We start from the raw sequence: 27,760 nt of genomic DNA, 5'->3' as shown, positions 1-27,760 counted from the left end.
TGTTACTATATACTGCATATATTTATATTAGTTAAAATTCTTTACATATTTAGTGAAGTAGGGTATAACATTATCTAAGAACAAGTCTGAAAAATTGCTTTATTTGAAATTATAATTTAAATTTATATGAGTAAATCTGGAACAAGAATAAATAATAATAAGAATAAAGATATATATTATATATTTTAAACATTTAATTTAATAACTGTTGTATGGCGATTTGGACTTTGGTTTTCGTTAATCTTTATTTATGGAAGTAACTTCTTTTTCAGGTATCAATAAATAAATAACAAGTTATCTACGATATTTTTAATTTCTTATACAATATTTACATTGAGTTACAAAATTCATCTACTGTATATAAATAAAAACAATTATAAAATTGTTATTATTATTTCTAAATATATCACTATTTCACTTAGTCTGACATATTATCTATTTATTTAATTATTACAAAAATAAAATAAATCTTTGACGAATTGTCATTTTTGCCCAATGCAGACCTTATTTTATGTGTACAAAATATATTTCATTTCAATTAAACTTGTTCAAGAGTTGAACTCAAAAGTATGAACACATAATTCCGAAAAAAATATTTAATAGTTTATTCTGTTAAAATAATAGAAGTATAGAATAGGAAGTAGAGTAGAGTTGAAATTTAAAAATGAATATAACATTAATATGTTGGTTGTAATAATAATCCCAATTAACTGAACAAAATATCTTGTAGTGATATGAAAGTTAATTTATTATTTTTTATATTAACATGATCTGCATACTGTATTCTTTCAACTTTTTTACCTTTGTTAGGTAACAACAATAAAATTCAACAGTGGTAAAATCTTTACCTAAGTACACATTGTTATATCTGTTGTAGTTTCGTTGACACAAAAAATATTGGAAATATCGAAGTCAATGTGAAATTTTATTATGTTTGATCATATCAAATATTTTCACTGTTCCATTTAATTTTTTCAGTCTAAAAGGATTCTTGTTTGTTATGATATTCTCTGTGGTAGACTATAATCTACATTATAGTAAGCCATTGTCCTCTATTGGTACGACTAGGTGCTCTGTTGTGTTCGGTTTAGTTATACATGTGTTAATATGGTTGCTGGTACTGTTGTCGCTGCAAGTGTTGCACGAGTGGGGTCTGCTGCTGCATGGCAAGCATTTGCTGACGCATACGCTGCTGCTGCGCCATCTGCGGGTACTGGCCAGCTTGCGCTGGTTGAAGCGCTCGCGGGTATGGCGGTGCGGGACCACCCATACCACCCATTGTCACATTTGGTGCCTGCTGTATGAGATATAAACATTCATTAGTTTATTTATTTTTTAAAATACTGTTTATCAGTTCACTAATAATAAATTCTAATTTCTTCTTTTATAGTAGTAAATAGTAATAATGTTGATCAAAATATTAATCTTTTATAGGAAGGATTTTAACACGAGAATTGTGTGAATCATCGACTTATTAATTTTGATTTGACTTATTGATTGTTAGATCACTAGAATTAGTCAGCAGATCCACTGTGGTTTTTTAGTATCAGATAAAAATGTCTTATTAACCTGCATATATTGTGGTCTTGCATTTTGCCTCTGTTGCGCTAAGTATGCCTCTTGACTTGCACGCCCACTCATCATATTCTGGTGACAAATAAAATGTTTTGAATCATATAAAATAATGTAACTAACAAATGTGCAATAATATTTTACCTGTTGGAATGTTTGTTGTCCAGGGAATCCACCCATGGCGTTCCCTCCTTGCGGCCCCATCGGTGCGTTTTGATTACTCATACCTCCTATACCGCCTCCCTGGCCCATCTGGCTCATTTGACCCATGGCCTGTCCCATCTGTCCCATGCCTTGACCCATCTGCCCCATTCCTTGCGGCATCTGGCCGGATTGTCCTACTCCTTGATTCATTTGGCCAACATTCTGACCGATAGAATTAACACCCTGCGCCATTGGATTAACCGGTTGACCCATTTGTCCCATTTGGTTACTTTGACCCATTCCCTGAAAATTAATCATTCGTCATATGTGTTTAATTTTTAGGGTTCCGCACCCAAAGGGTAAAAACGGGACCTTTTTCTACTTCGCTTCACAAAATACGTAATCGTATATTTACTTTAATAATAAATAATAAAATTAAAATAAAACCATATATAGGAGAGGCTCTCATACAACAAAAGTGATTTTTTTGCTGCTTTTTGCCCGATATTAAAATCAGCACCAGGTAAACGCTTGAAATATTTAGTTTTATTTAATAATTAATTATTTTACAGAAAATGTACTTATATTTAGTGTGTCACGTTATGCATTTTTTTAGAGTTCCGTACCCAATATGAAATTTGTGTACCTACTGTTGTTTACCTAGTCAATGGTACGGAACACTTCGTGCGCGAGTCCGACTCGCACTTGGCCGGTTTTTATAATTATATGAAATCTTATTTTTATTACCTGACTCATCATCTGTTGCTGGCCACCTTGCATCATCTGTTGTCCGTATCCATAGTTCTGCTGCATACTACCGTACTGCCCGCCGAACATCTGCCCACTCATGCCGCCCATCTGCCCGCTACCCATCTGTCCACCGCCCATTTGTGCACCACCCATTTGTGCGCTACCCATTTGATTGGCACTCATCTGTCCAGCGCCCATTTGAGCGCTCATTTGTCCAGGTCCCATTTGGACGCCACCCATTTGGCCCATTGGTCCCATACCACCCATCGCGCTCATAGGATTCATTTGGCTAAAATTTAAATTAATTATTTTTTTACCATATTAACAATATAATGAGTACTTCTCATAATATCTTTGTTTCTTACGTGGGCTGCATCTGTCCCATCTGGTTTGGCTGCATTTGTCGTATACCTTGTCGTGGGTACGGACCGCGAGGGTGTGGCGCTCCTGGGTAACCTCCGCTCTGGATAACAATGCGCAGAGACATTTATATATTTTATTTATTTTTCAGCATGATATTTTTGAAAAGGTTCGCGATTTACGCACCGTGATATATATATACGTATTGAAATACGTCTGTGTTTGTGCAACTTAAAGTTTACCTGCATCTGTGACATCTGCGTGAACGGCAGCCTCTGCCGTAGCATGTTGCTGAGTGCTTGCTTCGACTGAGTGTTGGAGGGGGGCGCCACTCCACGCGGGCTTACTCCTGCTGTGTAACATTGATTTTTAATTGGGTTATTTTATTTTTATCATATGTTTGATATTTTATATGGATTTGGACACATCTTTCCTTTTCTCATTCCAATTGAATGATTGTTGTTATAGATAACAAACCTGGTGGATTATAATAGCCTTGTCCAGGTGGCGGGAACCACTGTTGTTGCTGCATGAACTGCGGCTGCTGTGCGGCTGCGGCACCACTGGCTGCTGATCCACCCGGCGTGGTCGCTCCGTTTGTCTTAAATATATGATATAGGTGAGAATGACAAAAAATATAGTTCATACTCAGATACCAAAATGGCATTAAGAATTTAATTTTAGATTGTCGTTCGTTGTATAGAGCTAAGGATCACTTTAGGCATTTTTTCTGGAGGCTAACATACATATAATTATGATATAACAACAGGCTTAGAAAGATTAATTCGATTTGAGCCAAAGCGAATTTAATAAGCCGAAATAAAGAAAGAGCCGAGAAGGCCCAGTGGTTAGATCGCGTGCATCATAACCGATGATTGCGGGTTCAAACCCAGGCAAGCATCACTGAATTTTCATGTGCTTTATTTGTGTTTACAATTCATCTCGTGCTCGGCGGTGAAGGAAAACATCGTGAGGAAACCTGCATGTGTCTAATTTCAACGAAATTCTTCCAAATGTGTATTCCACCAACCCACATTGGAGCAGCGTGGTGGAATATGCTCCAAACCTTCTCCTCAAAAATGAGAGGAGGCCTTAGCCCAGAACTGCAAAATTTACAGGCTGTTAATGTAACGTAATTAATATAATAAGGTATCATTGTAATCGGGTAGACATTTTTCTTATAATTCTATAGATTAATTAATAACTAAATCAAGATCCATGATTTCACTTTCATTGTTTGAAATATATATACTAAATATATATTTTTTATTTACCGGAGTTGTTGGTTTTGGTTTTTTACTGATTTTGTTGCTCATCTTGCACGACATCTTCCGGCCTTTTCCGGAACCAGTGGGGCTAGAGTCCAAGCTTCCATTGTCCTGAGATATAAATACCTTTTATACGTATATTATACATTTATAAAATATTGATTTCATGTTCGGTTATTTTTATTATTATGCCTAAATATTTAGAGTCCTATAGCGCTATTTTCTTAGAACTCACTCTTGACTCTCACTCGTGAAATGTTGAAAACAACAAACACATATATATATGTAAAGAAAAAATGTATTTTTCTTTAATTTGAATTCCTCGCATCAAACGTCATCGAACGCGCAGTGACATGACAACTAAATTTTGTTAGCCATGAAAAATATTAACCTAGAATCAATCTCGTGATTGCGAAAAGTAACGTAAGTATCTTGTGATTTAGGAACAGACATTGTTAATAAATAAATATTAAATGTCGTTTCTCTTTTAACAGGTGCGTAAATATTATTTTTGTAAAACAATGCTTAGGTAAATACAAACTTATATTTTATTTTTTATTATTGTAAAATTAAACAAATAAATTTCTTTTTACAGAGAAACTCAATTGTGTTTCATTAGCTGTGTCGTTTTCTCTGCCTGCCTGCCTGTTTTCAATATGAGGCTTCTTACCTGTTTATTGTCATTCGTGTCTAAATCTTCCGGCGGTAAGGGCAAAGGCTCCAAGTAGTAACTTAACGGTTTCACGAGACTGTGTGTATGGTATTTCAATAACCTAAAGAAAAAAATATAATGTATATTGTACATCTATCTATCCAATAACTAGTATTGGAGCGTTAAAAGAGCCTTAAAATCTTCTCAAAGACAAGACACTTTATCCCAAAAGTCCAACATTTACATACTGTTAACAGTAACAGTTTCAGTATTACACGAGTTTATCAAGCGAATATTGACTTCATCTACTAGTTGCCACCCTTGGTTTTGACCGCATTTAAATTTTGAGCATTTGTGCTCTATGTATTTTTCTGTACACCTGACTGATGATAGCTGAGTAGTTAAGACGCGAAAGCGTAACTGGGAATAATCAAATAGGACTGTGTATTTTAAGCTGCCTCGTTGGTAAGTAAGGCTAGAATTCGATCTTAACGGTTTCATACTTTTCGTTTACCTGTGAGCATTTTCATATGTTAGTGGTTTTCTCTCTATCTTAGTGGCCGCGAACCACGCCCAAGATAGCGGAGCGGGGTTACGACCTCCTTCCACCAATTCCCAGCTCGAAACACGTTGTTTGTCCGTTAGTCGAAGACCCTACAATTTAAAGCCACAAAAATGACACCAGTCAAAAACATATGAGAAACAAACAAAGAGGATGTATATTGTTTTTATGTAAAACAAAAAAGTATTTTTCGCCATGCAAAATATTTCGTTCGTATAACGTTTTTGGCTCTTTATTTTAATCAAATAATTAAATAAATGTACCTGCTTCTTGTCGCTATCAAATCCTGTTATCTTGTTCCCTTTCTGATCCACGAGACAGCCGAGAGGTTCGCAAGCGATGACCTGCACACATTAGAAATGTTCACATTAGTTGAGTAACATTTAAAATAACATTCTCGTTATTTTATAAATTCATATGAAAACGATAAGTAATGCTTGACGATTTCAAAGTACTCGTATCAGACTAGTTGAGTCAAAATATTGCGACAGGTACCTCTATTATTGTGTTCTTTGATAAAGGCAATAGCTGCCTGACTGCCTGGACGCTCGGTCCGTGGCGGTCCCCGATCTCCTTCTTCAATTTCTTCATGAGATTCTGATAGTGTTTCCGGTTATTGTCGTCGCTGCCTTCAGCTAGCGTCGAATGTATCAGAGTTGCGAGCATGTCGATCAAGGTTGTGAACAAGTTGCTGTGACACAGACTACAATAAATTTATTGTAGCGACACAATTATGGAGCCACGCTACGCAGCAAGTCGCGCATGACGTCAGAAGCGACACGATGATTTAAATGATCGGTATTAATATGCGGTTTTAAATGCATTTTTATATTATCAATGACTATGAATAGAGCCCGAAGCGTTTTAAATGGTTCGACTTGCTGCGTAGTTTACGAATGATCACACACAGGAAAATTAAGCAATCCACCAGGTTAGTTATGTGACACGAGGTTTTGATGATTTTGTCGAGTCGTCTCAAAACTACAAACGAAGTTAACAATGTCCTACGCGACTTATTAACTATTGTGCATTATTAATTCTTTTTTTTCAAATCACGGTTACTATTCATCATTAAATTTAAAAAGAAAAATTCAAAACATCGCGATAAAGACAAACGACAACGGATAAAAAAGTCCTAACACATAATAACGATTGAAAACAAAACACGAACATACGTCCGACTGGACGAAGCGAATGATTCAGGTACAGAACGTGAGTTTTATGTAAAATGCGAAACAACAAACTACACTAGTTGAACTTTTATGAGAACGCACACAACACAAGGCGAAAGGGGAGTGAGTTCTTACCACATCTCATATATGCTATATTTCAGAAACCTTTTATAGAGATCTATATTTGAAGAAAGCTCAATATATATGATTAAACAATTTGACGACAGCTGTGTATGGGGGGGGGGGGGACGCACCTGTTGTTGTAGGCGTCGATGAGCTGGTGCGCCACGAGCTGCGTGAGCAGCAGCGCCCAGTCGGCGGTGAGCTGGTAGGAGCGGCGGATGGCGTCGAACATGCCGCCGGCGAGCGAGAAGCGCAGCTGCAGCGCGTCGGGCGCCGCCTCGTCGTGCCACGCGTCGCCGCACGCGCTGCGCTCGTGGTCGCGCGCGTGCGTCAGGTAGTGCGACAGCTGCGCGTGGATGGAGCTCAGCAGGCTCTCCTGCGGCCGTACACGACTACCTATTGTACGACGGCTTCACTCGGCCAACGCAACGCGTTATATGGACGTGCCGCGTTTGTTGTTAATTATAAACAGTTACTTGTTTATACCTTCTGATCGTCCTGGTTCCGCAAACAAGTTAACACTAGCGACAGGAGCGGCTCATTGGCGAGTCGCACTGCAGAGGCGCCGCATGAGCAACTCCCTCCACCGCCGACTCCTCGCTTTCCACCACCTCCGGCACCCGATGAACTATGAAATAAATATAATTATGGATTCTCTTTTAACAATTTTCTTTTAACTTAAACTACTTATTCTCATCGTCTCTATCATCATTTTATCACAAAAATAATATGAATATAAATGTATTGAATATATTTATCGTACAGACCTAGTGCATGAGGTATATAAATAGTAGAAAAGTTACCCTTTATAGCTAGGACTTTGGTGGCTCTTGCAGTCCCGGTGAGATCCGCCTCCACCGCCACCGCCACTGGAGCAGCTCCCGCTGCAACCTGCACCCCACCCGCTTTCTAATATCTAACGAAATAAAATAAACTTGAAACACACCTTGTGTTAATTATAATTATGAGTATATTAAAAACATTGAGAATGGTGTAAAATTTAGTGGATATGAATAGATACAAATTAAACTCCTTTAATGATAGTTATTATGTAAATTAATATTTTTTATAAGTATTTGTTTTGCATACCCTACCTCAGCAGTTTGTAACGTCATTGTATGGTGAAAAGATTTTATTATTTTTATTTAGATCGCATTATACAATTTTAGGATACCTACGACTCGGGATAGAGGGGCTGACTCAATTATACTCTTTCGAAACCACCATCTATCATATAACATAAGTAGTGCTCTTACCTGGCCCGCCTGTTTGAGTACTCGTCCCTGCACGGCGGGCGGCAGCTTGGCCACCAGCGGCGCCACGAGCCACACTGACTCCGACCACTTGCTGGTGCTCACCACGCCGCGCTCCGTGCCCATCCTGAAGTTAATGACACGGTTACACGTCTGTATCGAGCGGCTGCTACCTGTTGGGGAGTGGGAGGGGGGGGGGGTTGAGTGAGTGGGGTGACCTGTCCTTGTCGGGCGGCGGCGGCGCGGGCTGCTGGAACACGTTGATGACGGCGCGCGACACCACGTCCAGCCACGCGCTCAGCTCGGACGAGCCGTTGGGGAACTGCTTGAACATCAGCTGCAGGTCCAGCCACGACATGCGTAGCGACCACTGCTCCAGGTTCTACGCAGGTCACGCTCGTGAGTTTACAGGCAAACATATATAGCCAACCAAACAATGAAATTTTATTGATTTTTTTTCTCAAGTCTGATATACATATTTCTTCGTGACATAGCATTTTTAATATGTATTTCAATTGTCAATTTGAGCATTTGGTAATGAGAATAAACATTATAGATATTAGAATATATGTTACCTCAAGTAAACGAGTAATCATCGTCTTTTGGTCGAGGTCAGGGTGCGTGTGACTTGCCGAATCAGGATAGCATATCATATGAAGTAATCTGTAATAACAACAATTATTAATACATTTGAAATAAAGCACTTTAAAGCACTCGCTAATAAGGCGCCTGTTAGATACCTAATACTCGTGTGCAATACATTTTCCACTATACATACAATGCTACAGATATTGAAATTGTATTTACAATATTAAAAATTAAAGTTATTGGAATTTCATTGATTTAATAAAATTTTGGAAGAAACGTATTATCTTAGGGTCCATGGTTGCTGTCGTATGAATTGCATCGTAATAGTTAAGTAGTGGTGACCACATCACAAGATAAAATCCGTAAAGAGCATTGGTAAACCATGAAAAATATGAAATATATCCAATATATAGTGTCCCGATAATCGAAATGCAATCACAAATGGTAGTCGTTCTTGTAACTCTGACCTTTGCGCCTGCCTCGGTGTTAGCATCGAGTCCAGAAGCATATCTGGTTGATACAGTTCATCAGGATTTTGTAAACATTTCTGTAGGACCCATTCTTCGGAACATATTTCAGCGAGGACACGCCTCGCTAACGATGACAAAGACTGGGAGGAGTCTAAAAGAGTTGATCCTACACCACCGCTTCCTCTGTAAATAAGTACGATATATTTTATTACTATTAAAAATATTTAACAATATTAAATTCCGGTAAGATTAATGACAGCGAAACGATATAAAATAAATGTTATTAACAAACGCATAGTAGAAAAATAAACATATCCCCAGTTCTGTATAATGTTATTTATCGCGAATATTTTTAAGTATACAATGATATGTTACTTAATAACACGTTCATTAATAATGTTAAATAAGACTTATATATAATCAGTGTTTTACATTTCATAAATTATGTTATTTACAATTAAAAAAACGATAAGTGTATGTGCAAGAATTATTGACAATTAGACAGAATTACTGAGAAAATGTTACACGTATAACTCAAAACAAAACCATAATATAACGTATAAAAACTGAGTCTCTCAAAAGACCTTCAAAACATTTTAAAATATTCCAACCGTTCGGTAATTTCAAGAACTCAAAAGATAGCTCTAATTGCTTAAAGTAAATATTTCTTTACTAATTAAATCACAGTAGAGTGAATCTAAACTGTATCAATATCAACGAGTACTAGCTCAACGCTTATATATCATCTCATTAATCTTACACATAATAATATGTCCTGTCCTTTTCAATTTATTTCGTATAAGAATATCGAATGAATTATTGTTTGGTTTATAAAATAAATGATATAAATATCCTCTATTCCAACCATAACAGGAAAAAAAACAACATTTGACAGTAAATTGACGCGATATCATTGGTCGAAAGCTTGATTAATCTATGATATTCACTATGGATTTGCAAAAAAATGGCGCTTTGAACGTCGACGAAACTGTTATCGGAATTTTGGAAGTAAAATTAAAGTGGAAGTAAGTAGTCAAGTGTAATAGCGTTGTAGTATAAATAAAGATAAATTCATCATAAACTATTAGTAGTGCACAACATAGCTGATTTATTATCAAATCGCATGAAATACGTAAATCTAAGGTTTGTTTATCTTTTTTCCTACTTCCATTGGAATAGGCTGTAACTATTTTCATGTACACACTTATCATTCTTTCTCAATACCTAGTTCGTATTGTTTTAACGAATATAAATTAATGATATCGTTATTACATACATTATATTAATACAATTGTTTATTTGTTTTTTTTTTAAAACAAGCTTTTATTTAATTGTCCTTTTCAATAAATAACAATATTTATTATACATGATTGAATGTTACCAGGTGTAAAATAAAAGCTTGCAATGTTATTCACGAATAATTTATATAAAACTAACATTGATATGAAAAAAATATGTTAGGTTTTCGTTTTATTTGTCTATCCCAATAATCTTAACATAATATTATGATAATGATATCAGCAACACAAGAAAAGCAAAGCAACAGATAATTATTGACAATATATTTTAAGGATGTTTTGATTATATGAACCGGTAATAGTAATCTGGTAACCGTAAGAGAAGAAGAGAGGTGTATATTATATATATTTTTATTTCACGTATTATTTTATCATCAATCCTCGTTTGTATTGTATGTGAATTGTATAGTATATCTATACGAATTATCACCAGCTTTGGTGAAGACGGAAACCTAAGAAACACAATAAATGATATTGGTAATGATTCTGTTACAATATATATATATATATTTATATATTCGCCGAGAATTTTTTATAAAATGTTCCTATTTTCCCTTTCAATTAAAGATCTTATGCTAGGATGGGGTACGATTACTATCAAGACGATAGCATTTGCTATTCTTTTTAACCCAACACAGGAGAAAAAAATTAATATGTGTTCATTTTAGTTCTGTAGTACTTGGTACTTAGGATAATGTGTACAATATTGGGACTATTGTCTTTTTGTCCTTAATATAATTAGAAAATAAAATGTAGTGTATATATTAAGTAAATGTATAAGTAAAGCGTTCCAAAAATCAGTTTCGTTTTAAAAAAATATTCTTTTTGAACAATAATACGCAAAATAAATTGTGATATAACATTCAAAAATATTGAATTAGTTTCATAGTTAGGTGACAGGACCGGGCGAGGTAATGAGGTGACAACCACACGGAATTGTGAAGCCATGAAGGTACGTGAATGTGCTCATAACTCATAAAATAAAAACAAACCTAGGAGTTCTATGGCCCCCACTCATCTCTGTATCTACCATCCTAAGAATAAAAAACATTTGCATATTATATATATAAATTAAAAAACAATATTTTATACGTCATAAACAATAGTGGTACTTGAAAATAATAATATGATCTGTGGCATTAGGCGAATTAAAATTGCACGTTTTCTATGTAGATAATAAATAAAAAAATTAAGACAATCTGTTCGGATGTAGGGTGTTCAATGTACTTACGACATGAGGTCAAGTTGAGCGTCGGTAGGTACGGTGTCGCTGGTCCCCAGTATGTGAGAGAGCTCGCTAGACTTCTTCCCGCTCGGCTTACCGCCGTCCCGAGCAGTTGAATCGCCGACCACTATTGGAAATATAAAAAAAATTAAGGTTAGGCAATTTTGACAAATTATTTGCAATATAAATTTATTTTAAAACGTTACATAAAGAAGCATAGGTCTACTCAAACCAATCATTTTCGGTCAAGTATTTCTAAATATCCACTTGGATTTAGAAAGTTGGAAATATCATATTCCCCTTGATTAGGAAAGCGAGCAAGCAGATTATCGGTCCCGTCCCTTCGGTCGTAAAATTATTCTTTGCTTAGTTAAGTCTTATCGTAATCCCACTAGGCAATAGATATTGTATTTTGTTGCTATCGCACAGTTTTCCCATAGACAAACATGACTCTCAGCTAGGGTGGAAGATTAAGGAATCGGTTTATCTCACTGAGGATGGCTTTGAGCGTGGCGAGGACGGGCCCCACGCCGATGTTCTTGTGCGCGGCGGCCAGCAGGTGGCGGTCGCACGACAGGCGCACGCCCGCGCCCGCGCCGCCCGGGCCCGGGGACGTCGACACGCTGTACAGACCTGCGGACCAACCGGGCACGTGATATAAATCAGGAAAATATTTATAAAAAAATCATTACTTATGTATAGGTAGCACTTAGGTAGCTATCGTTCGCTCAGGTTCGTATAAAATTAACTGGCTTAAAATTAAGTTACAAATAATTTTAAGTCAATCGAGGATAAGGTTCCGTGTCAATAGCGGCGAAAGACGGTAAGTAGAGGGGGTAAGGACTACTACTAAATCTAGAGAGACAGAACCATGTCATAGACAAATGTTTATTTTTGTCAAAAATTTCCACCGATTCGGAATGATATTGATGATTGGTTATTTACTAAGCATTCCCTCTCCCCTCCCGTATTTCATATCATGATCAGTGATTTCTAGTACCGGGCTGCGGCGTATCCACGGTCTTGAACAGTCGGAGCAGCAGATGGCAGGTGAGCCTGGCGCCGGCGTCTGGCGAGGGCGCGTTGGGGGGCAGCGGGCCGCCCCCGCCGCACGCCTTCACCAGCGACGGCAGCGCCGCGTGGCGCACGAAATCCTCCAGCGAAAAACAGTGACGCGCTATACAAACCGACAGAAATAACGATAGGAATCTATTTAAACGATCCTTTTTTTTACCAAACTAACACGCTACAAAATAATAAATGGTCTTTAACTAGCATTAGCTTCTTTTTGAGACAAAATCTGCGCGAATCTGCGAAAAAATGCGCTTTGATCTACGACAGAATCACTCAACGACCAAAATTAAACAAGAAAGTCCACTACTCAATAGATCTCTGATAGAAGATAAATATTATAAAGAAAAATTAAAAGGATCAATTGTCCTCAGCCATCCTAAATTGTGTCAATTATAAAAACTCGAATAGATCAAGTATCGTGGACACAGTAGCCTCACCGACGAGGATGCAGGTGAAGACGGCGAGCGCGTCGTGCGCGGCGGCGTCGTGCAGGTCGCGGTGGTGCAGCAGGTCGGGGTACAGCGCGGGCGTGGCGTGCTGCGCGTGCGGCGGGTAGTGCTGCGCGCCGCACAGCGCCACCAGCGCGCCCAGCCACTCGGCTGCCAGGCTGCTGCACAGCGCCGTCATCTCGGCGCACACCACGCCCAGCTCGTTCACCCGGTCGTTGTCCACCTCGCGGCACACGGCCAGCATGGCGGAGCACACGAAGCTGTATCTGTTCGCGGGGGACTCCGCCACCTGACGTGCCCACGACACCTCGATTTTTCCTGATTGTATGAAATTGATAGCTGTTTTTAAATAATTTTTATGAAACTATGATTCCGTAAGAGTTAAAGAAATGTGAGAAATATAAAATTTACTAAACCTTTTCTAGGGTTGGTGAAGAATTCGCTCAAAAACTGTGGATTGTACGGGTAATTCGACGGCGTCGGGGTCAGTGGCGAGTAAAGTGCTTGTCTTAAAAAAAAGAACAAGTATATTATACGTATTTCTAATTTTATTCCACAATATAATTGTTATTACAAGCAGGTTTTGGAATTTATTAAATACTTTTGTGTTAGACGATGGTAAAATAAGTCGCTTTCAACTTGAAAGGATTTCTTAGTCTTTCCACGTCGATCGAAACTTACTTGATTTTAGGATAAGCATTAGCGAATGTATCCGCGTGCGGGGCGTGGAACAGATGTGCGGCAGCCTTATACAAGTCGTGCAGCTGCGCGAGCACGCAGCGCTCCGCCGAGCCGCAGTCGCCCGGGTTCACCACGCACTTCACCAGCCGGCACAGCTGCTCGAACACCGCCGACGTCTGCTCCACGCACACTGTGGGGGTCGATGCACACACACACTACAGTCAAACGAGTTGCAGATTGAAGCGAAGAGAGCTAAATGTTATTATCAGATAGATAATGATATACCATAAGTATTAAAAAGAGTTAAGGTTATTCATAAATAAATTTGAAATTAAGTGAAACAATGGTGGTTTAAGGAAAATGTTATAACAGAGGCAAAGCTTTATCCAGAGCCATCAAGCAATACCCTGTATAGCCGCGTTCCGGTTTGAATGGTGAGTGAGCCAGTGTGATGTATGAAGTGTCAGCGTATTCTATGAAGTGGGTTATATTTCTTAGTGCCCTTGGGCAAAGGTGAAAATTTACAAATATGTAGACAATTTTTTCGTGTCATTTTTTTTGTTAATTAAAGCAACGGTAGCAAAGTTTCATTTCTTCATAAACTATAAAAAATAATGTAATATATATAGAGACGTACGCAACAAGCAAGAATGGTATCTCCTGAGCGCGCCGACGGTGTAGAGCGCCAGCGCCGAGGTGTAGGCGCGCGGAGCCGCCAGGCCGCTGATGGGGGCGCCGCGGGACAGCAGCGCCGCCTCCACCTCCGACAGTTCCTTCAGGATCTGGTACAGCCGGGTGTTTATATTACAAGTACGGGCAACGTCGAGAAGGTAACTTCCATTTACATTAGTTTAACAAAGATGAATTGTTCTGTCCGATTTCGGCTACGGCGGTCAATCTCACGGGAGACCAGCCAACTACACAGGACAATATAGGGCACAAGTGCGTGCGCAAACACAGGTGCTCTCTCTATTCTCTCACTCTCACAATCCGATGGGAGGGCAAATCCATCACGACCGGCTGATAATGAGAAGTTCTATGTAAAACCCAATTACTTTTCATCGGCCCGACCTGGTGTTTGAACCCAAGACCTCAGGATCTGCTGCCTTATATCTAGCCACTAGACAAAAGGCAGTCGAAAAGAATACAATACGTATAAGAGTGAGGTGCGCTCGTCACCTGTATGCAGGTCTCGATGAGGCCGTGCACGTTGAGCGCGATCTCCATGAGGTCGAGCGCGAAGGCCACGTGCTCGGGCTGCGGCAGGTACGTGGTGGCGCCCGCGGCGTAGGCGGCCAGCGCCTCGCACACCGCGCCGCCCACCGCCCACGACACCGCGCCCTGCTCGTACATCGACATCGCCTGCGCCGACGAGGGAGTGGCGTTAGTATCGCTTAACATTTTGACCAATCAAGGCTGTTGATATTCGTTTACATTCTGATTAATTGCAGCTCATCAATCATTACTTATTTCATTAATAGACTAAAAATACTTGGTATATGTCACCGTAAGATTACAAACAGCGTTAGATTACAACTTATCTGGTCAGATTGTAAACTGTCGAAATATTATGAACCGTGAAATATGATTGCAAATTAACGCGTTATTTTAAGCTATATTGTAATCTGACGATGGGAAGCAGGCAAATTGTGAACTGGCGTAGAACGGAATGCATCTCGCGCGCTGATTGGTTGAACGTTATGTGACCCCCGCCTCCCCGGCATCCGCCATATTATTTCACCGTAAAATTGCAAATACCGTTAGATTATAATCTATTTCGCGCAATTGTAATAGATTGTGAACGTTTATTCAATTTGCAATAAAATATAAATAATTTCGATAGTTAATAATATTTCGGTTAGGTTAGGTTAGTTTTTATAATTTAACTGAAATTGACTGCGATAGATTGTAAGCTATCGAATAATAATGGTGACGTGTGATTGGTCGCTCTTACAATAAGACCGGCCAATCAGGGGACAGATTGTAATCTAACAGTTTGACTTCGACAGATTACAATATAGCGAAAAAGAATGCGTTAAATTGCAATCATATTTCACAGTTCACAATATTTCGACAGATTACAATCTGTCTCGTCAGATTGTAATTAACGATTTTTGTAATCTTACATATATATATGTTCCTGTTTTAAGAGCGAGAACATTTGAGTACACATGAGCACATCAATGGCGTAGGGTTAATATTTCTAATAGTACCAACGAATACAGTTGATCACATTCATTTACCATTTCCCTGTCTGAATATATATATATTAACTTTAAAAAAAAAACATATTTACCTGAAACTTATGAGTCACCGCTTCGAAGTTGAATTCGCTGCGGGAATGCTTTTTTATTTTACCCCCTTCGGCGACGTCGATCGAAAACTTCTTCGAGAACAATTTGCAGATTTCTGACGACAAAACAATCCGTGAAAAAATCGTTGATAATAATTAACCTGACATGTTGACGTGTCATACCTTATACCATACCATACCATATAAAATAAGTCTTTATTTGATTTCATATTTTCTTTGTGTATAAACTAGGTAAGATTGTTTATAGTTATAGTTAGTTGTTTTTGAATTCATTTTTTTTAACGGTTCGTCATTATTACCTTTGGTCATCTTCTTGACCGCATGCTTGGCGTCATCCCGCTGGCGGCCGACGCCGTACAGCAGGATGTGTCTCTGGTTGGCGTCGTGCGGCGTGTGCTCGGGCTCGGTGGGCGGCAGCGCGAAGTGCATGGTGTAGTGGTAGTGGCGGGACACCGCGCCGCCCCCGCCGCCCGTCGAGCTCGACGAGCGCATGCCTGAACCCATCCCATGTAATATTAGCACACTTACCTACAGGCTACTAACACCTAAATACAGGCCTTCATTAAATCAATTGTCGAATAGAATAATTTTAACATAATACAACAAAAATAGTAGTACTAGTAGTAGAATAGAGCCACCCATTAATGGAGGGAATTTGTGATAAATACACTTATTGACTGAGCAATAGCCATCCTAATCGTGTCTTTTGATGGTATGATGGTGTGACTAATCTTTTCTATGCACTTTACAGGCGTTACGAGCAAATGAATAATAATAATTAGAAAAAATACAATACCTGGTACAGACATAGGACCCATTCCGATAGATTGCATTCCCGGTATACTCATTCCACTCGCTCCCATCATTGGCGAGTTAACACTGCGGGATCAAAATTAAAATCGATCGATCAAATAATGTCGTCTATGATTCACACACAGATATCATGAAATTTCATATATTTTAAAAAGTTAATATTATTTATTGTTTGTGAAAAATCTACCGCTGGTTCGAATTGAGAGAAATCGCATTCCTAAGAAGCCGGCGAAAGGCACTCAGCGACTGACTATTTCAACAATTGCTGTTTAAAATGATATATTTATTTATATGTATACTTTAAATAGTGTAGGTTTGATCGTTTCACTCCCGATATGTATAAATATATATAAAGTAAAGATTTACCACAAGATACCTTTTTAATTTTACGATTTGGTATTTTTTCTAGGATCCTCTTGTAAAATCATAAACTTTGCACACCACAAAAAATAATGCTATTAAATTTAAATGTACATTGTATATACATATATAATTATGACAAAGTTATCGGATAAGAGTATACCTTCATTGTTATCTTATATTAGCTGCCTACAATTCAAACCAATTCACAAACAAAAAAAGTAATTGAAATTGGTCGAAGCGTTTAGGAGTTCAGTTACAGACAAACATATGTATAGTATTTTTATAAATATAATTCACTGTTTTTCAATTATTTTTATCTTATTTTTTGTACATAATTCATTTAAATATGTATATAAAATATTATTTACCTGTGAGAGGGTTCTCCAGGATCCTTAGGACTATCTGGTGCATCCATGGAATTTTGCTGATCTTCCTTAATGTGCTGCAGTAGTTTATCGAGATCGTCGTCTATTTTGGAGTCGTCGAGATCCATTCGAACATTCTCCTAAAACATATCATATTTTTTAACATTTTTAATACAAAAAATGTTTTATCTTACTAATATTATAAATGCGAAAGTATGGATGAACGTATTAGAATGAAATTTGACACAGAGATAGATTATTTGGAATAGCAAATAGGGTTTTTTTATCTCATGAAAATGTACATAGTACCTAAACCTCGGACCCGCGCCACGCGGGCGAAGTCACGGATGGAAATTAGTATGTCTTAACCCACCCTATACCCTATTAACTAATTCATAAATCAAAAATCTTTTGGATACGAGATGTTCGATACAAAACGAATTTATAGTATGAGTAACTTATTTGTAATTTTTTATAAAAAAAATGTAATTTAAAATAAAAAGATACTCGTCTGGAATGTGACTTAGACAGTAATCAGTGGTACCTCCATCTTGGACTTGAGGTCGATGCCGGCGAAGATGTCGTCGTCCATGTTGTGCGCGGTGGGCGCGCTGGAGGCGGGCGGCGCCACGGTGTGCGCGCCGCCCGACGACGTGGGCTCCGTGGGCGATATCAGGTCGCCTGCGGGATTACGGAGACGCCATTTTTATTTTACCAGTATTCGAATTTCGATCACTACGCCGTTCATTATCGCTAACTTGATGAAAACTTATGAATTGAAATGTTTTGATTTTTTTTTCTCCTCTAATTTTCACTTTTACATAATAATAGCACGAATCTCATCGCTCATCTAAAACCTAAGAATTTTTTTTAAATCGATTGACAAATAGAGGAGTTTAAGGTACTATTTTTATACACAGATATGGACAGAGTATATGAAGTTATAATTTAATTTTAGTGTCACTTTTTTCAATGTATGCTCTATCCTCAATCGGTTATCAAAAACACATTGTATTGGTTTAAATGGCTTAACATATTGTTTGATTTTATAAGCAGGAAACGAATCATCTTGGGCTCGTACAACCAGTGCCAAATGAGTCAAAATTAAATACCACTTCCCTGCTTAAATGGTTTAAGTTCATTTTTCAAAAATAGAATTATTATATTGAAATAATTGTACACGTGATTACCGAAACTGAAATTTAAGAAAAAAAAACCAACAGTTCTAAGCATCGTAGTTAAAAAACGATAAGTGCGCGCTTTTTTACGAAAGCTATTTTGGGGTATGGGCAAATGGACCACCTGATGGTGCGAGGTCATCAATCCCGTTAGAGATATTAACCATGCCTTACACCGCCAATGCGCCATCGACCTTAATTAAATCCAACTTAAATCTACTACTGGTTGTATATAATCTTGTTTACCTCTCGATATAAGAGTGCACATGTATGCGTCGTGGGAGAACACGTCACGTCGTATCAGTTCACCAAATAAATGTACTAGGTTAGCGAATTGTTGCCTGTTGCCCGGCGGTGCGTTTGGACTTTCGTCTGTAATAATAATTATAGTATGTTTTATAGGAATTGTTAAAATTATATATATCTTTTATCATAATTAATATATGTAGGTATTATTTACCCAAGATTGGTGCATCATTGTCCAAGAAACGTAGCAGTAAGTTTTGGAAAATTGGAGGTCCATTGTAGAGACCTGTGCCGGAACTTATTGACTCTTTGTCGTCGGACCCTAGAGGAACAGATAAGTTTTCTAATTAAAAAATGTAAATAGTGCTTATTTATTTCTAAATATAAGATTTTCAACACCAAATTTAAATAATCAATCCTCGAGGAGATGATATTAAAAAACTTTCTCATATTTGTTACGGTAGTGCCAAGTCAGTACCCTGATGGTCGTGGTGGTGGTGGTGGTGCTGCCGGCGGTCGAGCAGCGCCGCGGCCGCCATGGCGCGGTGCTCCCCCCAGCGCGCGCCGCACACGGCCCACTCGCACAGCACGCGCACCACGGCGTACGAACACGCCCACTCCTGCACGACACCACATTTCTAATGAATTGATATCATCGAAGCTTGTTTGACGCGAGACTGGCTTTGTGTAGACCGTTTAGCCTCGAAATCTCAATCTAACGATATAAAATTTGCAGGTTTGAACCTTTGAGCTAAAGTCGTCAAGCTATAGTCCATTCCACGAATCCCGCTCCTAGCGAACAAAATACTCGCCCCTCATTGGTCAATTTGCGCGGCTAGAGGTAAGCGAGACGTATCCGGCATGTAAGACAATCCTGAGAAATGATTTGGCCAATGACAATCACGCGCATTAACCAATAAGCACACAAGGACAATATCGTTTGGGAGCTCGTTTCGTAGAATGAACTTTATCTTCACCACATCAAGATAGAAAAATACCAAAGAAAATAATTACCGGATCTTTAGGATCAGGGTTGCCATCTTTGTTGGTTGGGGTGCAGTTGGCGAACACCTCCTTGTATAAGGTGTCCAAGTTGTTATTCGGATCGACTCGATCGAAGCTGTGCCTGTCCAATGCTTCAAGAACTGCTAAAACTCGAGCTTTAATAAATAAAATAAAAATCATAATTTAAAAACCTAAGTAATATACTTGAAATTAATTAATTAAAATACTAATAATAAAAACCTAATTAATATATGAAATATGTTACGGGTCGAATTTAGGGGCAACAGTGGCCTCGAGGCCTTCATAAGAGAAGGGGCCCCAACATAGAGATAACAATAATATAGTTAATAATTATCATATGTAATATATGTTTAAATATAGTAATAGTAGTATTAGGGCATTCGTCTTATTAATCCTGTTTTAAAAGTTACAGATACAAAATGAAACAAATGAACACAATAAAGAATACTAAAAGGTCATCAATAAATAATTAAAAAAAAATAAAAAATTATAAAATAACAACTGAGGACTCTTTCCGGCTTCAGAGCCTCCTGACAACTTATAAATATGTTAAGCGGTTGAGTAGGGAAACGCTGATTTGTGGAATGAGGTCATTATTGATTTGACATTGAAATACACAGTATAGATATCACCCCTTAAATAACATTTAAGTAAAATAATCTTTATTCGTTTCACACTTGGAATCTTATTTGAGTTGTAATCATTATTATGAATCTATTCACTCACGAAGGCGCTGACGGGTAAGGACAGCAACAAAATACAAATAAGATTGTATTTGTCACGTTTAATTTATTAAGAATTTATAATTAAATGTGCGGGTGCGCGTTCATAATGGAATTTCTTTATATGAACATTTGAACGCATATAATTGTATGTTATTAAAAAAAATTCTGCCTTTTTAAAAATGTTCATTTCATCAATCAAGAACTGTGTGAGTACCAAACATCAAACATCAAACAACAAGAGATATTAGCAGATTACATGGAATATATAAAGTTTGTTTGTTTGAGTAAATAACTCTTTCTTCGTTAGAAATACCTTAGATCTCACTTTACTACCTATTCATTAATTTTACTTTTAATATTCCAATAAAAATTTCACCAACATTAAAAACGTAATTTTTTTCGAATCCAAATTGAATGGCATTAATTGATTATTCAAGATTTTAGCCAATGATATTGCAACAACTCAAGGTTAAAGTTGTTTTTTTTTTCGTCATGACTGCTATAGACTATACCTTGTGAGCTGGTCTGCCATTTATCTGTACACCACTTGCTCTCAGCTTTCTTGCTACGAGCTGAAATTTCTTGTTCTGCTTCATAAACCTGTGACAATATTGAGTATATAATTTAATGAGTGATTTCCTTATTTTCGTTGTGTTGTTAAAATGTCTGATTAAAACGATTAAAAAGCAAGTACCATCCTCCGGTGATGTTCAGTGACGGCGGAGTCCATCATGGGCATGGGCAATGCCGAGGGCGGCAGCGGTAGCAGGTCGAGCGGGGAGCCCTGCAGCGATGAGCCACAACCCGACCATACCAGTGCCGCCGGACACTCGATGCATATTATCTAAAACGTCAAAAACAACACATAACAATACAGAACTAATGTCTACGAGCAGCGGTTACTAGCAGGTGGCCTAAAATTAAAAAATCAAAATGGGATTAAATAAATTGAAATTATTATTTTAAGTACTCATAATAATAAAAAATATATTACCTGCAGTATCGTTGCAAGCTGTATTATAACATCTCTGTGATACGAGCAGTTGAGTATCTCTCCGAAGCCAACTTGTACGGGATTCAGAGACGAGGCTATCACTGTTGTTAGAGTAGTTTTGGTGTCTCTTGGTGGGGACCCTGCCTCTTCCTTCACTTGAACATCCATCGGTTGTTGAGGATTAGGTGTCCCTAAGGGATTGGGGGTTCCGAGTGAATGGTTGGGATTCGGAGTACCCAGGGAGTGGTTAGGATTAGGAGTCCCGTGATTAGGATCTGCCGGTGTTGCAGATCGTTTTATTTGCGAGACATTTGGCTTTACATCTCCATTGGTTTCATTCGTTGGGGACATTGGAGTTCCATTTGTCTCTGTATTTGTTAAGAAAGAACAAGTTAGAATAATAAATTTTATTCAAAGGTCATACAAATGTACAATAAGCTTCAAAAAATTAATCAAATACTATCGAAATAAATTTAACAGAAAAATTGTGTTTTATTTGGTAGTTTTGTGCAACCCGTCTTTGTAGGTACCACTCACACATTTTATATATTACCGTCAAATAAAAATACTTAGTCTAGATGGGTTCTGGTTTAAAGTTTGAGTGAGCCAGTATAACTATAGGCACAAGAGACGTAACACCTCAGTTACCAAGGTTGGTTACGTACTGGCGATGTAAGGAATGGTAATAAAATTTACCGGCACCAACGTCTAGTGTAATGGTAACCACTTACCATCAGGTTGCCCATGTTTCCCGTTGCCTGGTCATATGATAATAACAAAAAGAGTCATCCATTGGACTTAAGGCCTTATACTAACTATACCTACTAAATAATTCGGAATATAATTTTAATATAAAAAATATAAAGTTTTCATATGTAATATTACTTTTGTCAAATCTCTATTTAAAAACATAAGTCAAGTGGTATTTAAGAACTACATAGAAACATTACGGTTTGACAGTTTGTAAATTTATTATAGATTTAATGTAACAAAAAAACTCTTTCCTAGCCTTATATGTATGTAAATAATTGTTTCTTAATATTTGTTGTTAAAACTAATTAAAACTAGTTGTAATTGAATGTGTTAATAAAAATTTAAGCTGACATATCAATGTTTTTGTACCTCCATTCCTTTCAGCATTCTTGTTGAAAACAACGGGCTGATTGAGTGCTCTTAGAGTAGTATCAGACAAAACTGAACATATTGCAGCAGCTTTTTTTGCACATGACGTAGCGAGACGTCGGGACAAACCTTCACAGCATACAAATTCACTCATGTGCTGTAATGCTAAGGGCAGGAACAATCTAGAAGAAAAAAAAATTAGGTGTAGCAATGCTTGGTTATACTATATTTGAATCACTTAGGAAACATATTGCTATGCTATTATATTGTAAATTCTATGGTACCTAAGATCAGGTCAGGATCCTTTTGTGTCAAAAAATATTAATTGTTTATAGTTATTAGTAGCATATATTTTATTGAGTAATTTGTATTTTATTTTAATTTCAGATATAAAAAGAATTAGTCTTTCTTGTTATATTTATAAATAGAAAAGACACAATTTTTGTTACCTGTTAAAAACATATATATTTTTACCTCAAAAGTCCATCATCAGGGGCTCTTTTATCAAGCAATTCAATTATCCATGTGAGAAAATCATGTCTGTCCAGTAGACCCTCGTCCAAGAGATAACGAGCCAGGCGGCAGCAATAGTTCCACTGTCGCAATGCTTGTCTCCAGTCAGTGCTTTCATTTGAATTAGGTGTTGAGGAACCAAGGCCTATCAAAGTTTATACAGGTTAAAAATATAATTTAATTTACAAATAAAAAGGTTGTCAAGAAATAAGTTCATACCACTAGAATTTCCAGGTGAGTGCATAGAATTTGGTACTGTTGAACTGTTTGGTGTTGATCCTCCAGGCATGTTGCCTGAAGAATTGTGACTGGGAGTACCTTGTCCTGTAAATAAATAAAATAGGTAACTCAAATACATTGACATGACTGAAATAATAATAAATTAAAAAAAGTTATATTATATTTTTAGGCAAATATTTCACATTTTTTTTTCAAGTAGTCAAATAAAAAAATCTTATCTTGAAGAACGGATGTAGTTTTCAGAAATTGAATATTGATAAATTTGATTCAATTGGATTTTTTTTAACATACCAGATTGTGATGGAGGAGTCTTATCAGAAATATTTCCTGGTATTGCACTTTGGTAATATTCTGCTAGCTTTGGTATCTGATCCTTGAGGAACTTTATCAATGTTGTTGTCCATTCTAAAAATCAAAATATTTAAAGACCATAACTCATGAATTTTTATACTATTAGTTAATATTTTTAAATAAAGTAAGTACCAGTGGTAGGATCGGGAAGCTGTCTCTTCTTAATCTTGGCCTCAGAAACTGCAACAGTATATGCAGAACTGAGTTTGATGAACCAGGCTGCTCTTGGCATAGCTACCTGGTATTCCGTCAATGTAATAAATATTTCTTCTTTTTTATTGAAATTGGGTGCTTTCTTAGCAAGCTGAGATAGAGGTTTGCTTCCTATAAGTAAGAGAAGAATAAGTTATAATCTGATTTATAAAAAAAAAGACAATTCCATTTTGAAATGATTTAACTAGAGTACTTATGTTCCATTTCATGTTTATGGAGTGCTAAATATGAATATTCTGTCTAAAGTATTTGAACATCAAATAAGGAAAGTTTTCAATATTGTTCATTTTGTGTTACATATGAATTTATTATTTTCTTTTTTATAAAGCTATTATAATTTTACTATAAATATAAATAAGGTAATAGAAGTGAAAATAAATTATACAGAATGTTTATTATTTATGTTTTAAATAAATCGAAAACAATATTAAGTACACTATTACAGGTAATATTTTTTAACTTTCATTTAAAAGTAAAAATATGTATTACATAAACCATTTTAAGATTATATATAGATATAGTATTAGAAGAATATAATAAGAATACTCAAACTATGTCAATAAATACATTTATCTTAGTTCACTTAAGCTTTTCATACTTTATTTTTTTTATAATAATGATATAATTGATAGTACTTAATTGTAAATGTTTTATATTTCCCATACTAAATTTCTTTTTTAATCTTCCAATACACTTCTTACCTGCTAAATCTTTAAACCAAGCTTCAATTTGTGGTTTTGTTCTAGCAGTTGCTGGCCAAAAGTTATCTTTAGGATTGACTTGCTGTCTTTTCCTACCACAGTCAGGTAGGGTATTTAGCTCCTCCTTTTTTGATAAGATTCCAGAGAAGAATTGTCCAATCTAAAATATTATGTATATGTTTATATAAAGATGTTTGTTTTACACTAATGTTTACATTGATGATATTTTTATAAATATTCTCACTTTTGATGCAGAGTAATTAAAATTTCGCGCTGTCCCAAATTCATCATTTGATTGTGGAGTTGTTGTGAATCCGTGTTTTACGTTGGCAGACGTAAGCTCATCCTCCTTTTGTCGTGGTTCTTGAGGGTACACATCCGGAGGCCCCAACCGAGGCCTTTTAAGGGGCCGCTTTTCGTACATAATACCCATTGTATCGGTATTTGGGGGTTTATCTGCACGTTTAAAAGTTTACCATTTATATTTAAACATTATCATAAAGTTTACATTGCATATGTATTCATTCTCATTTCATACACTTTTATAATTTACCTTTCATCTAAAAACAATTTATATGACACATACTTCAACCATTATATTTAAAATAAAATTTTAAAATCTATATCAATGAAAGAAAAACAAATCTTTATATAAAAACAATAATCTTTTGATCTGTTTCTGACTCAAATTTCTGACTGACATTATAATTTTGGCAAGCAGTCACAGAGTCATAATATACAATACAGATTAAATATTGATTTTATACAATTAAAATTAGGATATATGAAATACTCAAATAAATATTCACATACTATAATATACAAAAAAATATAACATTTTTCCTGTACAAAAATACATAAATTCTAAATAACAAGCACTTTCGGATAGTATTTTTTGTAACATTGGTTGACATATGTGCAAATGGGCCACCCGATGATAAGTGATCATCTCTGTCCAGTGTCCATAGACATTGGCAACATGAGAAAATGTAAGCATTCCTTCCACCACCAACGCGCCACCAAACTTGGGAGCTAAGCTGTTATGTCCTTTGATGGTACATTTGCTTACTCAACCTTCAAGCGGTATGACAACAGTATTGATTATTGCTGTTTACTGGTAGAATATACTATAAGTGGTATCAATCCAAACCAGCTAGCACAAATCCTTACCACCAAGTACTCATTTGCAGATCTTATTTATTTTTATATAATATATAATAATATATTATCTGAAAATCAATTAATTCTGCTGCAGTTATACATACATTTATCTGCAGTTGTATTTGTTTACAATCAATGCACTTTTTTTGAGACTGAATATCTAATTCTGCTGACACTGTTTTATCTTTAGTTATAGCTGAAAATGCCCGACATATTTTGAAGTAGTAATTTAAGTAGTAAAGATATTTCTGAAGTACTTAAGGTTTGGCAGTTTTACACTATCAATATTAATATCTTAATCATTAAAATCTAAAATTATTTTAATCTAAATACTACAAAATTATTTTATGAATTGTTTGAGCTTTCAATCTGTGAGTGAAAAAAAGGAAGGAGGAGGAATAATAATTATTGAGCTGTATCTTAATTTGTTTTTTAATTAAATGGCTGTGAGAGATTTGTGCCTTTTGCTTATATTAGAAGAAAGACGTACAAAAGTCACGATGACATAAGAAAAGAATGAAATGGTTGAAGCAAATGACTGATAGATGAATATAATTTTTATCGTTAAGAAAATAAAGTATAAAACGACTTGTGAATAAACTTTGTGTACCAATTGCAGTTTTTGATATTTTATAAATAAAATTATATAGTATTATTGTATTGAATTGTCATGCCGCCAAAAAAACAACCAGAGAAAGGTGGTAAAAGTGCTGGAGGTAATAAAACTAGCGGTGGTGGAAAATCGAGTGGTGATAGTAAAGGTTAGAAAAAATAGATGTTTTTTTAATTATATTAATAAATACACTCCTTTAAAAATATTTTTATTTCAAATTTAGAAGCCGGAGGAAAAGAAAAAAAAGGTGGGACAGCTGTCAAAGTTCGGCATATATTGTGCGAGAACCAATCAAAATGTTTGGAAGCATTGGAAAAATTGAAAGCTGGACAAAAATTTCCTGATGTAGCGGCCGTATACAGTGAAGATAAAGCAAGGCAAGGGGGAGATCTCGGTTGGATGATCCGAGGGTCTATGGTCGGGCCATTTCAAGATGCAGCTTTTGCTTTGCCCATATCTTCAGTCACGAGTCCTATATATACCGATCCTCCGATTAAGACAAAGTTTGGCTACCACATTATAATGGTTGAAGGCAAAAAATGAACGAAATGGTTTTAGAGTTTGAATACTTCTGGGCGATACTTTTGTTATTTATCATGGAAAGAATTTGTTGCTTGCAAGAACAAATTGATAAAGATTTACTAATTCTACCGGATCCACAGCCATCCAATGTATCATTGAGTTCTAATACTGATAATGTTGTTAATACAGAGTAAGTTGGTTAATCTTTCTGACTCCTATTTTTTAAATATCTGGGATTTAAAGAGTTCATTGTTTTATTTTTATATATTCACATGAGACATACAGGTTTCCCCATAATGTTTTTCTACCATGCAACGAGCATGAAACTATTTGAACCTGCTATCTTGTTTAGGGTCTACACATTTGAGGTCAGAGTTTGTTCCATTTAACTATTGTTGCAGTTACGGTTTGAAGCTTAGTTTCATGCGTTTGTACCGTTTGATGCATATAACATTGCTTCTAACACTTGCAAACTTTTGTAATATATGCCTGTGGTACATCATGGCTAAGAAAATGTCGTCCAGAAGACTCAAGTACATGTTAAATATAAGTTCATCTTAAATATATATATTCTGAACTGTTTGTTTAAAATAAAATGCATTTTTAAAGTTTCATTTTTTTTTATTATTATTTATTCATAAAAATATAGTGTTTTTAGA

General features: G+C 36.4%; 2 protein-coding genes across 8 annotated transcripts; one reads left to right on the top strand and one right to left on the bottom strand.

Moving 5' to 3' along the window:
• Positions 1 to 294: 294 nt before the first annotated feature.
• LOC113392778 (mediator of RNA polymerase II transcription subunit 12-like) lies at positions 295 to 25,502 on the bottom strand. 6 transcript variants are annotated; one of them, XM_026629359.2, is made up of 48 exons: positions 25,359 to 25,502; positions 25,050 to 25,261; positions 24,806 to 24,965; positions 24,024 to 24,215; positions 23,832 to 23,945; positions 23,520 to 23,624; positions 23,262 to 23,445; positions 22,788 to 22,969; positions 21,666 to 22,033; positions 21,366 to 21,515; positions 21,184 to 21,271; positions 19,935 to 20,080; positions 19,399 to 19,540; positions 19,135 to 19,242; positions 18,921 to 19,046; positions 18,041 to 18,177; positions 17,500 to 17,636; positions 16,752 to 16,834; positions 16,255 to 16,449; positions 15,938 to 16,050; positions 14,821 to 15,003; positions 14,279 to 14,423; positions 13,642 to 13,831; positions 13,377 to 13,468; positions 12,949 to 13,299; positions 12,438 to 12,614; positions 11,930 to 12,070; positions 11,444 to 11,564; positions 11,205 to 11,246; positions 8,912 to 9,097; positions 8,432 to 8,519; positions 8,075 to 8,238; positions 7,860 to 7,983; positions 7,407 to 7,519; positions 7,090 to 7,231; positions 6,735 to 6,979; positions 5,804 to 6,011; positions 5,572 to 5,652; positions 5,261 to 5,400; positions 4,765 to 4,867; positions 4,101 to 4,205; positions 3,304 to 3,427; positions 3,069 to 3,178; positions 2,832 to 2,929; positions 2,464 to 2,755; positions 1,717 to 2,019; positions 1,570 to 1,647; positions 295 to 1,297 (listed from the first exon to the last, which is right to left on the bottom strand). In XM_026629359.2, the coding sequence occupies exons 1-48, from the start codon at positions 25,363 to 25,365 to the stop codon at positions 1,103 to 1,105; spliced, it is 7,290 nt and encodes a 2,429-aa protein (XP_026485144.2). In that variant the 5' UTR covers positions 25,366 to 25,502; the 3' UTR covers positions 295 to 1,102. The 6 variants fall into 6 exon arrangements, with proteins under 6 accessions (XP_026485144.2, XP_064071079.1, XP_026485145.2 ...); XM_064215009.1 differs by having other exon boundaries at positions 3,069 to 3,175; XM_026629360.2 differs by having other exon boundaries at positions 5,804 to 5,999.
• Positions 25,503 to 26,445: 943 nt separating this feature from the next.
• Positions 26,446 to 27,712, top strand: LOC113392780 (peptidyl-prolyl cis-trans isomerase NIMA-interacting 4). Of its 2 annotated transcripts, XR_010310011.1 has the most exons (3): positions 26,446 to 26,727; positions 26,803 to 27,291; positions 27,503 to 27,712. XR_010310011.1 is itself a non-coding variant. In XM_026629366.2 (2 exons), exons 1-2 carry the CDS (start codon positions 26,637 to 26,639, stop codon positions 27,120 to 27,122), a joined length of 411 nt encoding a protein of 136 aa, XP_026485151.2. In that variant the 5' UTR covers positions 26,446 to 26,636; the 3' UTR covers positions 27,123 to 27,712. The 2 variants fall into 2 exon arrangements, 1 of the variants encoding a protein (XP_026485151.2); XM_026629366.2 differs by having other exon boundaries at positions 26,803 to 27,712.
• The last annotated feature ends 48 nt before the right edge of the window (positions 27,713 to 27,760 follow it).

Source organism: Vanessa tameamea, chromosome 5 (genome assembly GCF_037043105.1).
Source record: "Vanessa tameamea isolate UH-Manoa-2023 chromosome 5, ilVanTame1 primary haplotype, whole genome shotgun sequence".
NCBI lineage: Eukaryota > Metazoa > Arthropoda > Insecta > Lepidoptera > Nymphalidae > Vanessa > Vanessa tameamea.
The sequence above is the reverse complement of the archived record's forward strand: the minus strand, read 5'-3'. Positions and strand labels throughout refer to the sequence as shown.

What these genes read in the sequence shown, in the direction of transcription:
- LOC113392780 (XM_026629366.2), top strand. Translation starts at nt 26,637, where the DNA reads ATGCCGCCAAAAAAACAACCAGAGAAAGGTGGTAAAAGTGCTGGAGGT. An exon ending in ATCGAGTGGTGATAGTAAAG is followed by an intron (nt 26,728 to 26,802) that starts GTTAGAAAAAAT and finishes TTTCAAATTTAG; the next exon opens with AAGCCGGAGGAAAAGAAAAA.
- LOC113392778 (XM_026629359.2), bottom strand. An exon ending in GTGCACTCTTATATCGAGAG is followed by an intron (nt 18,178 to 18,920) that starts GTAAACAAGATT and finishes GTAATCCCGCAG; the next exon opens with GCGACCTGATATCGCCCACG. An exon ending in CTTCACCTGCATCCTCGTCG is followed by an intron (nt 12,615 to 12,948) that starts GTGAGGCTACTG and finishes CGGTTTGTATAG; the next exon opens with CGCGTCACTGTTTTTCGCTG.